Source organism: Mustelus asterias, chromosome 10, assembly GCF_964213995.1.
Source record: "Mustelus asterias chromosome 10, sMusAst1.hap1.1, whole genome shotgun sequence".
NCBI lineage: Eukaryota > Metazoa > Chordata > Chondrichthyes > Carcharhiniformes > Triakidae > Mustelus > Mustelus asterias.
Window position 1 is genome coordinate 83,431,955 of NC_135810.1, and position 13,990 is coordinate 83,445,944.

The window sequence follows — 13,990 nt, forward strand, 5'->3', positions numbered from 1 at the left end:
TAATTTCCTCCATCACATCCTGCTCCCAGCCACTGAACAGGAACCTAGCTAAGAACATCATCGGAAATTTGGCTGAACCTACCAACAAGGGTAAGATTAGCTTTTCCCATCCCCTAACCACATAAGGACAAACCTTGCCTTCCATCAACACTCCTGAGGACCTTATCACCACACCATCGAGAGAGAAAAAAGTTCAGCCTTCCTCTCCACAGTGTGGACAAACTAAGCAACAACCCCCCTGGGATTAATCAGGAGGTCAGTGGAGTATTTGGTGATCAGCAGGGGTCAGTGGATTAGCCGGGTGGTCGGGTTGGATGGTCGGGGGAGGGGGGGAAAAAAAAAATTGCTTGCGGAGTTACCCAGCTGTTTGACTATGTTTTAAACTGTCTAACATTCCCAGTATAAGTCCTGTCCATCTAGCCCAAGTCTCCACCCTAAGCTCAGAGTTGGAGACATTCGTAGACAGCCTCAGGAAATCGGCCCATCGGAAGTTTAAACTTCCCAGGCAATTCCCACATACATCCATCTGTCATGACTTCTGCATGGTCCTGATGCGCATCTCTCAACGTACGTCTGGTCACCAGTTCAGTTTGGGCCTCTATTTTGTATTTCATTGTCTCATCAACTATATTACAAAATCCTTCAGTTCCCCCAAAATTTCCCCCAATTGCACTGTACCGTGCAATTATTTCACAGCAAAAATTCTCCCCATTGACACTGAAGCAAAATAAATTCCTAAGATTGTGATCATGACAGTTCTTTACCCATAAAGCCACCAATTCTATCATCCACTACACGTCCCAACACAATCCTTGAAGTGATCAATATTCTCAACTCCAAAGTATGCAATCCACTTGTCTACATAGGCCGTTCAGCTGTGGCCTGCATCTCAAGCCAAATGTAAATAGTGGACATGCATGTATAACAGAATGCAATCGTACCCCTAATCCCAGACTTTGTTCTTAGCTCTACTCCACGTAGAAAATAAAATTAACCATCTTCTTCCATCTGCTTTGAAGATTTCCATATGTGACTGAAGGTTCTGTTCAGAATAAAGCTCCTATCTTAAAGTACAAATGTTTCCCTGTTAGAAAACAACTTTTCAAATAAGCTTTGTACATCAAACAGCAAATGAAATAGTGTCTAGTCAAGTCTGTCCTTAACGCATGTAAGTAACACCTAGACATTTAGTTATCTAGGATTTTGGTTTGGTTTAGGGAGGTCAGACCCTATAGGATGGAGTTAGTCGGGCTGACAGGAGCTGACCCACTGGTTAAAGAATCAATGGGGAACCCACGGGTTCTCTTTCACTCCTGTCAATCCCATGGGGGAGGTCCAAAGGCATTAAGTGCCCTTCAGGCACATAAGTAGCTACTGTTAAGCTTTCCGCTTGAGTGAGGACCTTACAGCTGTTTGCTCAGAGGCTGGCAGCTCCACATCACTGTGAGCAATACCAAGGGAACAGTAGCAGCTTTTTATTTATTCGTATGTGGAATGTGCGCATCGCTGGCTTGGCCAACATTTATTGCCCATCCCTAACTGCTCTTGAGAAAGGGGGTGAGCCGCCTTCTTGAAACACTGTTGAAGGTACACCCACAGCGCTGTTAGGGATAGAAAGCCTTCTGAACCTTAGACTATACTGAGAGGATCAAGCTCTCTCTCAGTCTGCTACTCATCCTGTGTGTGTGAGATCAACTAGCTGAACCTCTTCAGGTCCTGTTCCTCATGTAGTTGACAGAATTTCACGAGCTGTTCTGTCTGGAGACAATACACATCTCTTTAACCTGTGTTTAATGTTCCCTCCACCCACATTGTCTGTACATTTAAGACCTGGCTGGCTGTAGGATTCGCATTCTAATCAGTATTCTGCAACTTGATTCTGTCTGTTTGAGAGCAGATTTCCACTCCATCTGACGAAGGAGCAGTGCTCCGAAAGCTTATGGTATTTGCTACCAAATAAACCTGTTGGACTTTAACCTGGTGTTGTGAGACTTCTTACTGTCCTCATGTAGTACTCAGGCTTCCCCGGGCATAAGCAGGCTAATCATTGCTTAACAAAACATTTCAAACTTTCCAACACCCAGGGGATCTGAATCTTTTTATGTATGAGATCATTTGATTAGGTTAATGTTTTATTAGCTATACAAAAAAAGTGACCTTGATGAAATCTATACTTAAATAAAAAGTGTCCTAAAAAAGCCAACTGGTTTGATATGATATAAACTAATGAATTCATGTGACTGCAATAAAAGACTTAAATAATTCATACCACAAAGAAATTTCAAGTAAAGTGATTCAACTAAGAACTCGGACATTTTCTAACACATTTGAATCAGAAGATCAAATTACTACCACTTAAAGCCAGTTCTAGGAGGTGAGGTGGCTGCAACAGATAGTGGAAATGGCTGAGAAAGACTCTCTGGTAAGAAGAACATTGAATAATGTTCAGCGAGTGGGCTCCTGATGCAGTACTGGTACAGGATGTGGACAGGAGCAATGAGATTCTCTATCCACAGAGAACCAAGGGACCTTCCAGACAGACATTGCAAAGGCAGTGGAATCATTCCACAATCCATGCTAGCCCCGAGAACTAGAATGTAGTGCCACACGAAGTTTACCCTCACACAAGGGTAAAGGTAAATGAATTCATCTTCAAATGCCATTACCTTTGAAATGAGCTTCACTAGTCTCGGATATTGCTCAAGTCACTGCCTCCTCTCCTTCACTCACCTATCATATCTCACTTCTGTAGCTTTACCTCATGCCAGCATACTTATCACTGCTGCAAGTCTTAGGAATGTGCTGGGGTGAAGTTGAGATATCGGAGGGGGCACACCAACAAGTCTCCAAACAATCCATCTACCCAACCCTTCAAGCACCGCTGGCCCTCACACGTGGCAGAGTCAGCAGATTACACATTAAACTTATCAGCCACCTCAGTACCCATCAAACTAAAGTGGAAGCAAGTCATCCTAAGTCAAGTCATCCTAAATTCCAAGAGACTGCCTAAGGAGAGGGGGATATGCTAATATTGAGGATTAGTCGGGACAATGGAGAAGCAGAAACAAGCAGATGGGTCAGCAACATCTCGTGATGTGTTAATATCAGATTGGTCAGCACCGTGGAGGCATGAAAGTAACCCCCCCCTCAATCGCCATCACCGTAACCTGCACATTTAGCATGGCCAATCCACCTAATGTGCACTGCTTTGGACTGTGGGAGGAAACCAGAGCACCCAGAGGAAACCCATGCAGACACTGGGAGAACGTACAAACTCCACACAAAGAGTCACCTAAGGCTGCAATCGAACCTGGGTCCCTGGCGCTGTGAGACAGCAGTGCTAACCACTGTGCCACCGTGCTACAAAAAAAACAAGCGAGACTTTCCTGATAAATGGGATAGTTGTGACTAGTAAGTTCCTTCGTTATGAAAAATGAATTGTAATAATTCCTATAAGTATTATGTTATAGAGAAAAATAGCAATTTGTTTCTGAACAAAAAGATGGAAAAGTTTGGTTTTAAATTACTATCAAATATTGAAAATGTTAGCTTACATGTTCATGCTGAGACAAAATCACAAACTATTCTCTGTCTCTATCAAGTTTAGATCATAACAAATGATTTACTAACCTGTCCTGTTTTTCTTTCTCAAACTCCAGGTATGGGGCATTTTAAGTATCTTGGTTAAGTCTGTCTGATCCTTAAATTTTGCATTCCTTATTTCTTCAAACCATTGACCCGTTACACCTTTCAACCATAATTTGTCGTGATTTGTGTCATAGAGATCCCTAAAAATGAAACCAACCATTATCAGTATTACAAAGAAAAAAAAATTGCACCAGGTATTTAAGCTAAGTGATCTTTCCAGAAATGTGAACAATTTCTATCAACCATGTCACCATCATTGTGTTTCAATGGTTCTTTATGTTTCTGTGGATGTAGGACATCAGGGAATAACTCCTTTTCACTATTACTAACATCCAGATAGCATCAGAAAACTGATATGTTGATATTCAAATGACTTTCAGAGCTTTTGTTCCATACAGTAGTTGACTATACTGAGATAATACTTTGGTGATAGTTATCACAATTCCATCAAATATCTGCAGGATATTGTTCATATCAGAATTATAGACAGTTCCTCCAGTATCAGAGGGACACATAAATACTCTAAGGTTAATATAATTGCACTCAAACTATGACAGGCAATTGCATTTGACTGTTCCAGCACAGTTATAATATACCATAAGTTTATAGTAATATAGAATAGAACATTCATAATACAAAAGAAAACAATGCCAATGTTTGTTGTCATCCCATTGTTAAGACTCAATGTTACCTATATATTATAAACAACTTTTTCCTTGACCTCAGTGCAGTCAGAAGAATTTTACCGTCCCGCCCACCATGTGAATCGTAGCGGGCGAGGGGAGGACCATAGAAAGGTCCGTTGACCTCGGGCAAGATTTTCCAGTTTCGGAGTGAGTGTGGCTGGCAAATCCTGCCCTCTCAATAAGATGAGATGTGCTCTCCCAACAGGACACGGAAATGCTGCTGGAAACAAACAAATTCATGGATGACAATCTAGTTCAACTGGACCTCACCCAACTCTGTTGCCGTATGAAAATTAGTACAATAATTAGATACAAGTCCACCCTACAGTGTACAATCTGTCAATTATATGTATTCCTCCTTATCTGTATCTCCTTCATTAATTTGATTGATTGTCACACAAGCTCTCTCTGATTAGCTCAGTGGCACATTTACAGCACTGCAAGATTAATAGGGAGAATACCCATAAGGGAAGAATATTCTTCACACCTTGCCCAGAATTCTAACTTTGAGTTTTGTGCTATGACCAGCTGGATTGATGTCCTTTTCTCCTTTGCTGTCATTTTCTTAAATGCAAACATTGCTTTTTACATAGTGTGATTTACAGGGTGCAAATTTGCAAAACAACAATTCTGCTGCATAAAAGTGCTCATTTGTTAATTTGCCAGTCAACTTTTTATGCTGAACTTGTATTCTTAATTTGTTAAATCAAGGAAATCACTCATGGAATTCAATACTCCAGACATTGTAAGATTATACAAATAAAAGTCTACTGGACAGAATATAAATGGAAATTTGAACTAAACAAGCAAGATAAAAGACTAAAAGGTGAGAACGTCCCCACCCAGTCTCATTAGACGAAGGGAAGTGAAAAAGAAAGCAATTCTTCACACATTCTCGTGAATTTAATGGTTTTTGCTACCAAATTCCACCACAACAAAGTATACTTTTTCCAGAAATGACACAAAAGCAAATTAATTAACTTAATGAAGAACAAAATGAGAAGGATTCAAATTTCTCCCTGCCCTGAGGTAATCGAACGGCAAGAATGACGTACTTATATAGTGTTTATAACATAGTGGAATGTCCCAAGGTGCTTCACGGGAGCTTTATCAAACAAAATTTGACTCTGAGCCAGTCGGGGGGCCGGGGGGGGGGGGGGGGGGGGGGGGGAGATGGGAATATTAGGACAAATTGCGAAGAGATTGGTCACAGGAGGCAGATTTTATAAGGAAAATTGTAACAGTAAAGAGAGTTAGAAAGGTTTAGGGAGAGAGAATTCCAGGTGTTATGGGCTTGGGAGCTGACAACACGGACGCCAATTGAAGAATTTAATTGGTGAAATTAAATCCGGTGAAGTCCAAAGACAATAGCACAACATTATACTGTGTTGACAGGTTGTGTTCTGAAAATTATACCTCTTTTATCCCAGTAGCACATGAACTGTAATTTTCCACAGAACATTTGAGTTACCATGCCAAATTTCATGACTTCAGAAGGGCTGTGCTCCCACAATTCACACTGCCCATATAAGACAAATTCAAGACAGATAAATGCTTTTTTGAATCATTCCAGTCAGTTTCTGCTCCTACTATAGTACTGAAATGGTCCTAGTCAAAGTCACAAATGACATCCTTTGTGCCCGTGACCATGGTAAGCTGACCGTTTACGTTTGTGCAGTCTGCATCCTTTGATGCAGTGAACCACACTACCCTCCAAATCCTCTCTGTTGTCCGGCTGGATGAGACTGCCTGGTTCCATTCTTATCTATCCAGAGACAGTTCCTTTCATGATCCTTTGTTACTATCCATGGAGTCACCCAAGGATCCCTTCTCACTTCATCACTCTTTGTGGCAACTGTCTGAGAATGAGTCACACCAATTACAACCTTTGGTATCTTATTTGACTTGAGATGAACTTCTAGCCACACCTTCAGATCATTACCAAGATCTCCTACTTTATTACATCATCCATATCTGTCCCTGGCTCAGCTCATCTGCTGCTGAAGCCCTCATTTATGTCAATGTTACTTTTGGACTTGTCTATTCCAATGCTCTTCTTGCCAGCTTCCCATCTTGCACCCTCCATAAACTTCAGTGCCTCCAAAACTCTGCTGCATGTGTCCTGACTCACACCAGTTCCACCATGCTCCCCAACCTATATTGGCTTCTGACATCAACTTTAAACATTCTCAGGTTTATTTTCAAATCCTTTCATGGCTTTGCCATGTAACCCCTTCAAGTTACTTGTCTGTAACTTCCTCCGGCCCTACAATCCTCAGATTTCTGCTTTTGTTCAATTCGCGTCGCTTTCACATTCCCAATTTTAATTTCACAGCCATTGGGAACCATACTTTCAGCTATCTGGGCCCTAATTTCTGCAATTCCCTCGTTAAATTCTTCTCCTTAGATAGTGGCCAAGAATGATCTGATTCTCTATTGTCCCAACTAATGACCAAAGTTAGCATATCCTCCTGTCTTCGGGTTTGAGACTTTCACTCCAGTTTGATGGGTTCGGAAATGGCTGAAAAGTCCAGACTCTGCTACGTATAGGTCAGGCAGTGCTTGAAGGTTTGGGTAGATGGATTGTTTGGAGGTTTGAGAGCTTTCTGACACACCAACTTTGCTTCTGTACGTTCCTGACAAAGTCTCTCGATGGGTGGGATTTTCCGGGCTCACTTGCCCCAAGTCTGGAAAATCCAGCCCGAGGTCGACGGACCTTTGCATGATCTGTATCCCACCCACTACAATTCCTGTGGTGAGCTGGATGGAAAAATTCCACCCGATGTTTTTGGTGCTTTTCTGAGTCAGTCACATTTTGGTCAGTCACAAGTCAGGATCTCCCATGAGTCAGCATGGATATTTGACTGTTTGACCCCTTCAAGGATGCTTTGAGAATATTCCTAAAGCATTTTCATTGTCCTCCTGGGAGTCATCTGCTGCAACTAAGTTCAAAATAGAGTAATTATTGCAGGGGTCTGGTGTCAGGCATACAACCAACAACAACAACTCTCAACTCCTTAAGCTACTCCACCTCTCCTCCTTTGAGATGTTCTTTGACCTGACTATTGGTCACCTGCCTTAATATCGCCTCCTGATAAATGCACTATATTAATGCAAGTTGTTGTTAAAAATAGCTTTGTCCCTTCAGTTATGGCAGATCAATTCATGAGGGGCAAAATCTTAGACTCAGGAAACTTCATATATGCCACATTTGCTGCGTTTAATATTCAAGGACCTCAGTCAGCCACTCTCAGGTGATCTACCACATTGGAGGCAATGATGAATTTCATTGTCTATCTTCATTAAGAAGCTTCCATGATGTGGAAAACGTCTACATGTGATGGAGAAGGTTCATTCAAGAAGACACTGAACACATTGGGAATGTGTAGAAGTCAAGGTGACAGAAGGATCACACAAACCTCCAACCAACTCATTGACCAATTCCTTCAGGCACTATCTGCCCCATATGTGACACAGTCTGCAGACTGTCCATTGGATGTTTACAAGACTCCATCTTGTATGTGTCAAAAGACTTAACCGAGACAGTGGCTGAGCTGTGTCAACTGTTGTGGATAGATGTCTGGGAAGGTTCTTTACCTCCCTGTGAAGGTTACATGGCATTGACTTATGCAATAGGATCCATCTGGACCACCTAAATGTATACCATACAAATAAACTAATCTGCCCATATAAAACAAAAGATCAAAGCCATGCTTACCCTGGGAAATACCTTTATCATATTACATCGTGAAATCAGCCATTTTGTTTCTTTAGCAGTTGATTATCTATTTTGTAAAAGGATTGCAGTCATGATGCCAATTGTTCATGTGCATTCAATTTACAAGGAAATATCTTTTAAAAGTGTAATTTCAATGGACAAACAGAAATACTTTACAAAAAGTAGCATTAGTTTCTGTTGGTATTGAAGAGAAACTTCAAGGAGCATAATTTAAAATTTAAATAGCAGAAATGTATGTTGAACTATTCTATTCCCCTAGCAAGGGCATGGGGTGGCAGCTGGTTTGCCTTTCTCAATGCCAGGTCCCTCGATGAGGCAAAGTACCTTTGAATGAGAGAAGCCCCTCACTCCCTGGGAAGCCCCCTGGGAACGCGCAAGCAAACATACCAGGGTTTGCTTGTTGTGCTTTCCGCATGCTGAGCCCCTTGCCCACTATTAGGTTAACAACAGCAGTGGCAGGATGAGGTCATGTGGGCACTAATTGCCCATTTCAGCACCTCAATTGGCAGCTGGGCAGGAAAGCTGTCAACAGGCCTTCCTACTCTGGACTTAATTGGGGTGAAGGCAAGAAGGTGGTGGTGCTCCACCCATCATCCTCTCACCCGTTTGAAGTGCTCTCACCCCTGTGACTTATCTCACCATGGGAGAGGGCACAAGATTCTGTCCATTGTTTGCAGATTATGTTGTTAAAAACCAGTAGAGTGTATTTTGTACTTATCAGTCAATATCAAAGTTACCAGCACAGGACTCTGCACAACCTTCAAGATAAACACGAAGCAAAGATCAACAATTTTTTTAAAAATCAAGAAGGTTCACACTCGAAACATTCATTGAATCCTTCACACTACACACATGACAGCACTTCCACCAGCAGCTTGGCATCAGCATCAATACCATCAGATCAGTGAGACAGCACTGCAGTCTCCTCAGAATGAAATGGTGTAAATCTGGTGGTAGGAGCACTGAAGTGTAAATAATGCCTTCAACTGTGCAAGCTGTCATTTTCTGACCCTCTACATGAGCAATGCAGCTGCCTAATAACTGGCCTGTGTGAATGTTCCTTACCATTGAGGACTGAAGGTCAGAAATGAATTAATAAAGCATTACTGACAAACTGGGCACTGGAAGCCTAGGGTATTTTTGTCATATGTTCTAGAAACAACTCTATAATCAAAATACATCGCAAAAGATGCAATTCCAACAAAGCTCATAATTAAAGACACATTGGTTTAAAAAAAAAGGGGGGGTGGGGGGAAAGAGGAGAAAAATCAGACAAGGAACGACTCCACCATCACCAACAGCAGCAGGCTATACTAACTCATGTTTCAAATCATGAAGCCAGGCAAACAACATCCTCATTTGGAAGCACTGACAATGATAATAACTGCAAATCCTAAGCACAGCATTGGCTGTAAACTTTGAGATGATCTGGAAAAGCATGTGTCTAAATGCAAGTCTTTCTTTTCTCTCCTGGAAGTGACTTTGGATGCATAATACATCTGTCCAAACAAGGGGAGGCATACTATAACAGGATCCAAATGACAGGATCTTAGCATGTTATGTATTTGCAACCTAGCAACTATGGGCAGAGTCCTAAGCCACTAAACTGCTTGGGATGAACCTCAACAAAAACCACTGCCTTTTCTTCCAGATCTTTTCTGCAAAGGTACATTCCAGGAGGGGTGGACAATCTCTTTGAGAAGACTGTCAAAGTTATTTGTCAGAATGCCTCATCCTCAGAAGTACCAAGACAAGTTCTGTAGAAGGATCATCTAGATCCAAAATGTTAACTCTGTTTCTCTCCAGAGTTACCTCCAGACCTGCTGAGGGTTTATGCAGTATTTTCTCTTTTTATATCAAGACATAGCTAGGCTGGAGGCAAGAAGGGCCCTCCGTCAGATCCTTCTGGAGTCTCACCCTCTCAGCATGTTGCCCTTGAAGGGGCTGCAGTGGGGAAGAGACTGTTGTCCACCACCTTCTAGAATGTGTCTTTACAGAGAAGGTCTGGAAAGTGATGCAGTGGTTTTTGTCAAAGTTCATCCTGCACAGCTCCATGACACAGGCTTCTGTGCGCTAAGGGCTGTTCACGTACCATAATAAACATTAACAGCTGCTCGAAAATCATCAACTTGGTGAAAGACATTCTTTGTTCTGCCTGAAACTTGAATGTGACTGAGCAGTGCAAACTGGCACATTCCGTGGTCCAGGGCTATGTGTTGAGGGATACAAGTTTGAGGCAGCCAATGCAAAGGCATCTTAGGCCTTTCAGTCATAGTGAAAGGAAGGAGACGGTGATGTAGTGGTATTGTCACTGAACTAGTAATCCAGAGAGCCAGGGCAAGATCTGGGGACCTGGGTTCAAATTGTATTATCCTAATTCAATAAAGAATCTGGAATTAAAAATCATGAAACCATTGCGATTGTCATAAAAACCCATCTGGTTCACTTATGTCCTTTAGGGAAGGAAATCTGCAATCCTTACCTCATCTATTGGCCAAGTCATAGGATTATGGTCATGTTCTGGCCTACATACAACTCCAGATCCACAGGCGTGTGGTTGACTCTCTGAAATGGAGGGTAGTTATGGATGCTGGCCCAGCCCGTAACACTCACATGCCATAAACTTTTTTTTATTGAATGCTGGAAAATGGTGGAATCCCCTTGGGCGTAATGATTATTGTAAGTTGGAAATGTAATGAGTAACATACAGTTTTGAAAGAAACATATTTGGTTTGTTTACATAATGCCAACTTTGAAAGGTCTTCAATATATCATTTGAAGAAAGTATACTTTTGGAAAAAAAATCCCCGATATCCATTGTTATGGACTGCCAGGGAGCAGAAATTTTCTAATCCCCCCTGCCCCCCCATACGTAGAAGTAATTGACTTTTTAGCTATTTGCCATAGTAATATCGCTATGAAGCAGAACTTAATATGGGACACAAATCTGCAACTAGTTATTCAACGCTTTGGGATATTATCTAGCTGATATATTGGGCAGAGGTATGTTTCCCCAATTCAAATGTTTATCCACATAACTGACTTTTTTTTTGAGTTGCAGGGTCCGCATTCTGGAAACAGTGGCTGTAGGAATTAGTGACGCTGCTTCATTGATTTTATGGCGCTCGGATGGGGAGATCAAGCACAGGAGGAGTTAGTTAGTGAGCGGAGAGAATTGAAAACACCCAGCAACTGTCATTCTGGGCACGGAGACTTGCCTTGCGTAGGCACACTCATCGGAAAGTATGTGGAGAACGGGCGAAATATCTCCTAACCCATACCTCACTCAGGTGGAAATTGGTCAGAGTGGTGACACTCAATGTTAGTACTTGCTTATTGTTTGTATTCGTGTAACATTTTTTACGATAATAATTTGCCAAGTCCTAGAACCATAGTCCTCAAGATTAAACATTTCCTTTATCATTTTGCTCTGTAACAGTTCCATCACGTTAACTTTCATGGGGTTATGGGTAACTTTATACTTTCGGTGCTTGTGTTTTGTGCCCTTACCCTTTCCAGTTTGTTAGTACTTTGTTAAATTTTGTTTCTGCTCGTTTCTGACATCGAAGCGGACAAAATCACTCGTTTTCGAAATAAGAGACTGAGAATATTAAAATCGGGTAATGAGTGTATCGCTGCATTGTTACAGTATTTCTAGCATGCTTAAAAAAAGTAACCAGTTTGCTTTGCAATCAAAAGCATTTTTGAGACAATCCCTGGCTCCACATTTCAACAAGTGTCAGATACCCGCTGTCAAAATATCAGCTCAGTGTGAGTTTTAACAACACCAGGTTAAAGTCCAACAGGTTTATTTGGTAGCAAATGCCATTAGCTTTCGGAGCACTGCTCCTTCGTCAAATGGAGCAGCGCTCCGAAAGCTAATGGTATTTGCTACCAAATAAACCTGTTGGACTTTAACCTGGTGTTGTTAAAACTCTTACTGCGTTTACCCCAGTCCAACGCCGGCATCTCCACATCAAAAATATCAGCTCTCCCGGGCAACTCACAAGTAATTGGACACAGGCTAGTTTAGTTACATACTTCAACCTCTCGTTGTTCATCCTCTGAACCGCCTTATCCCGCTCCAGCACCTCCAGGACCGCACTCACTTCCTCCTTGCTCAGGAAACTCAGATCCACCGAGTGCTTTGATTTGGGCGTCCTTAAACGGTAAGACATCGCCGCGAGATCTCGGCAGCGCTCAAGCCCCAGGTGAAATTGCTGAGCTTTCCACGGCAGCGGCCAGGGAGAGCAGCGTCGGCGGCCAGGGAGAGCAGCGGCTTCGACCGGGCGGCAACCCAGTGACAGCCGCGCCCAATGAGAGGGAAGGCCGCCCTGATGGACATGCCCCACCCGACCAATCCAATCACCACCGCTCTGAGCCAGCCACCAAGCAGCTCAGAGGAAGGCTGGGACCTTAGCTCACCTTGATAAGGTGAGTTCCCTGGGACTAACAAATCTAAAAACTTCGCCTTGTGGGCGGAGAGAATACCAAGTAGCTGCTAAATTAAAAAAAATTAAATTCCCCTTTCTACTGTTCCCCTTTGTCTGAAAATGGGCTCAAAAGCAGCAGTGTAACCCGTGATCCCCAAATACACGAAATGAGACAGCATTTTAAGCTCAGAAACAGCAACAGATTCCGACCAATGTTCATGCTTCACAGGAACCTTTCATCTGACTTCACTTCAACCTCAATATAACAGTCTACTCTTTTCTTCCCCAAGTATTTAACTAGTTCCACATTTTTTCAAAGGCTTTCTAACATTTTTCGAAGATGTAAAGTTCGGATTTACTAGTGATAATCTATACTTATGGCTCCTAGTCTTGAACAAATTGGAACATTTTCTCCACCCGATCAGATAGATGCCTTCATCCTTGTAAAGACCTTTATCAGGTCAGGAAGTAAATCAACGTCTCTGAAATGTGGTGCTCAAGGAGGGTCCTCAGGACAAGCTACTTGGGGAAAATAACCAATGAAGAAGTGCTGAATGAGGCGGCCGAAAAAGCAAGTGAACTCTTAAATAATATCAAAAGGTCTTAAATGTTGTTCTTTGGATATGTCATCCACGCAGCTGGAAATGACTAATCACCACCAGAGGGATTAATGGGAGAAGGACAAGAGGCCAACAGTGAAGGGAACATCTAGGCATTAAGATTGGCTCAACCAGAACGCCAACAAGGTGGTCCAGTAATGCTATGATTGGAAAATTTGAAAGTGGTCGCTATACCACTCGTATGACAACTAGATGACGACAATCAGGTCACCTTTCAGTCTGTTCTGTCTCTTCAATTTTATTTGATTTATTAAATTTTTTGTTACTTTTCATTGTGCTAATTTGGTGATTATTAAGGAAATTTAAAACAAATTGGTGAGCCTCATCTGGCTAATTATGATACATATTTATTATCCAAGTGTCAACGAGTCACATCGTTAAACTTAAGTTGCTCACGATTTATAAAATTGGTCTTAAAAAGGAAAAAGAAAATTTGAACTAAGGTCCTTTTGGGTAACCAGAATCTTATAAAAATAATCAGAGATACATTCTACTCAAAGGGAACAAAGGCTCCCTACATTGTGACTCTTGATGTTTATTCACATTGTACTAGCTTTAACTGATTATATAGTTATATGTAGAGTATCACATTTGCACTGTATTTTTGTCAGAACTGGTAATCTATATAGCAATTTGGTGCGTATGTAACCAGAAACCATTCCAGTCCACAGTGTACATATTTGATATTCATTGCACATTATTTGTATAATTGCTTTATTCAGTGTAAATAAAGGAGGAACCACAAATTATATGCTTTTGGTTCCAACATATCTTTAGTTAATATTTTCCCACTTCTCTAGCCAAATTTAAAGTTACATCTACTAACCCACCTAGTGATGGCTTGGCATCAAGAACAGCTTCTTC

General features: G+C 41.7%; 1 protein-coding gene across 1 annotated transcript in view; it reads right to left on the reverse strand.

Annotated features, from left to right (window-relative positions):
• Positions 1–13,990, reverse strand: part of LOC144499722 (uncharacterized) — a 44,021-nt gene that overhangs the window by 17,414 nt on the left and 12,617 nt on the right. The window contains exon 2 of the mRNA XM_078222063.1: positions 3,631–3,788. Coding sequence (XP_078078189.1) covers positions 3,631–3,670 — 40 coding nt within the window. The 5' untranslated portion in view covers positions 3,671–3,788. The remainder of the gene's footprint in view (positions 1–3,630; positions 3,789–13,990) is intronic.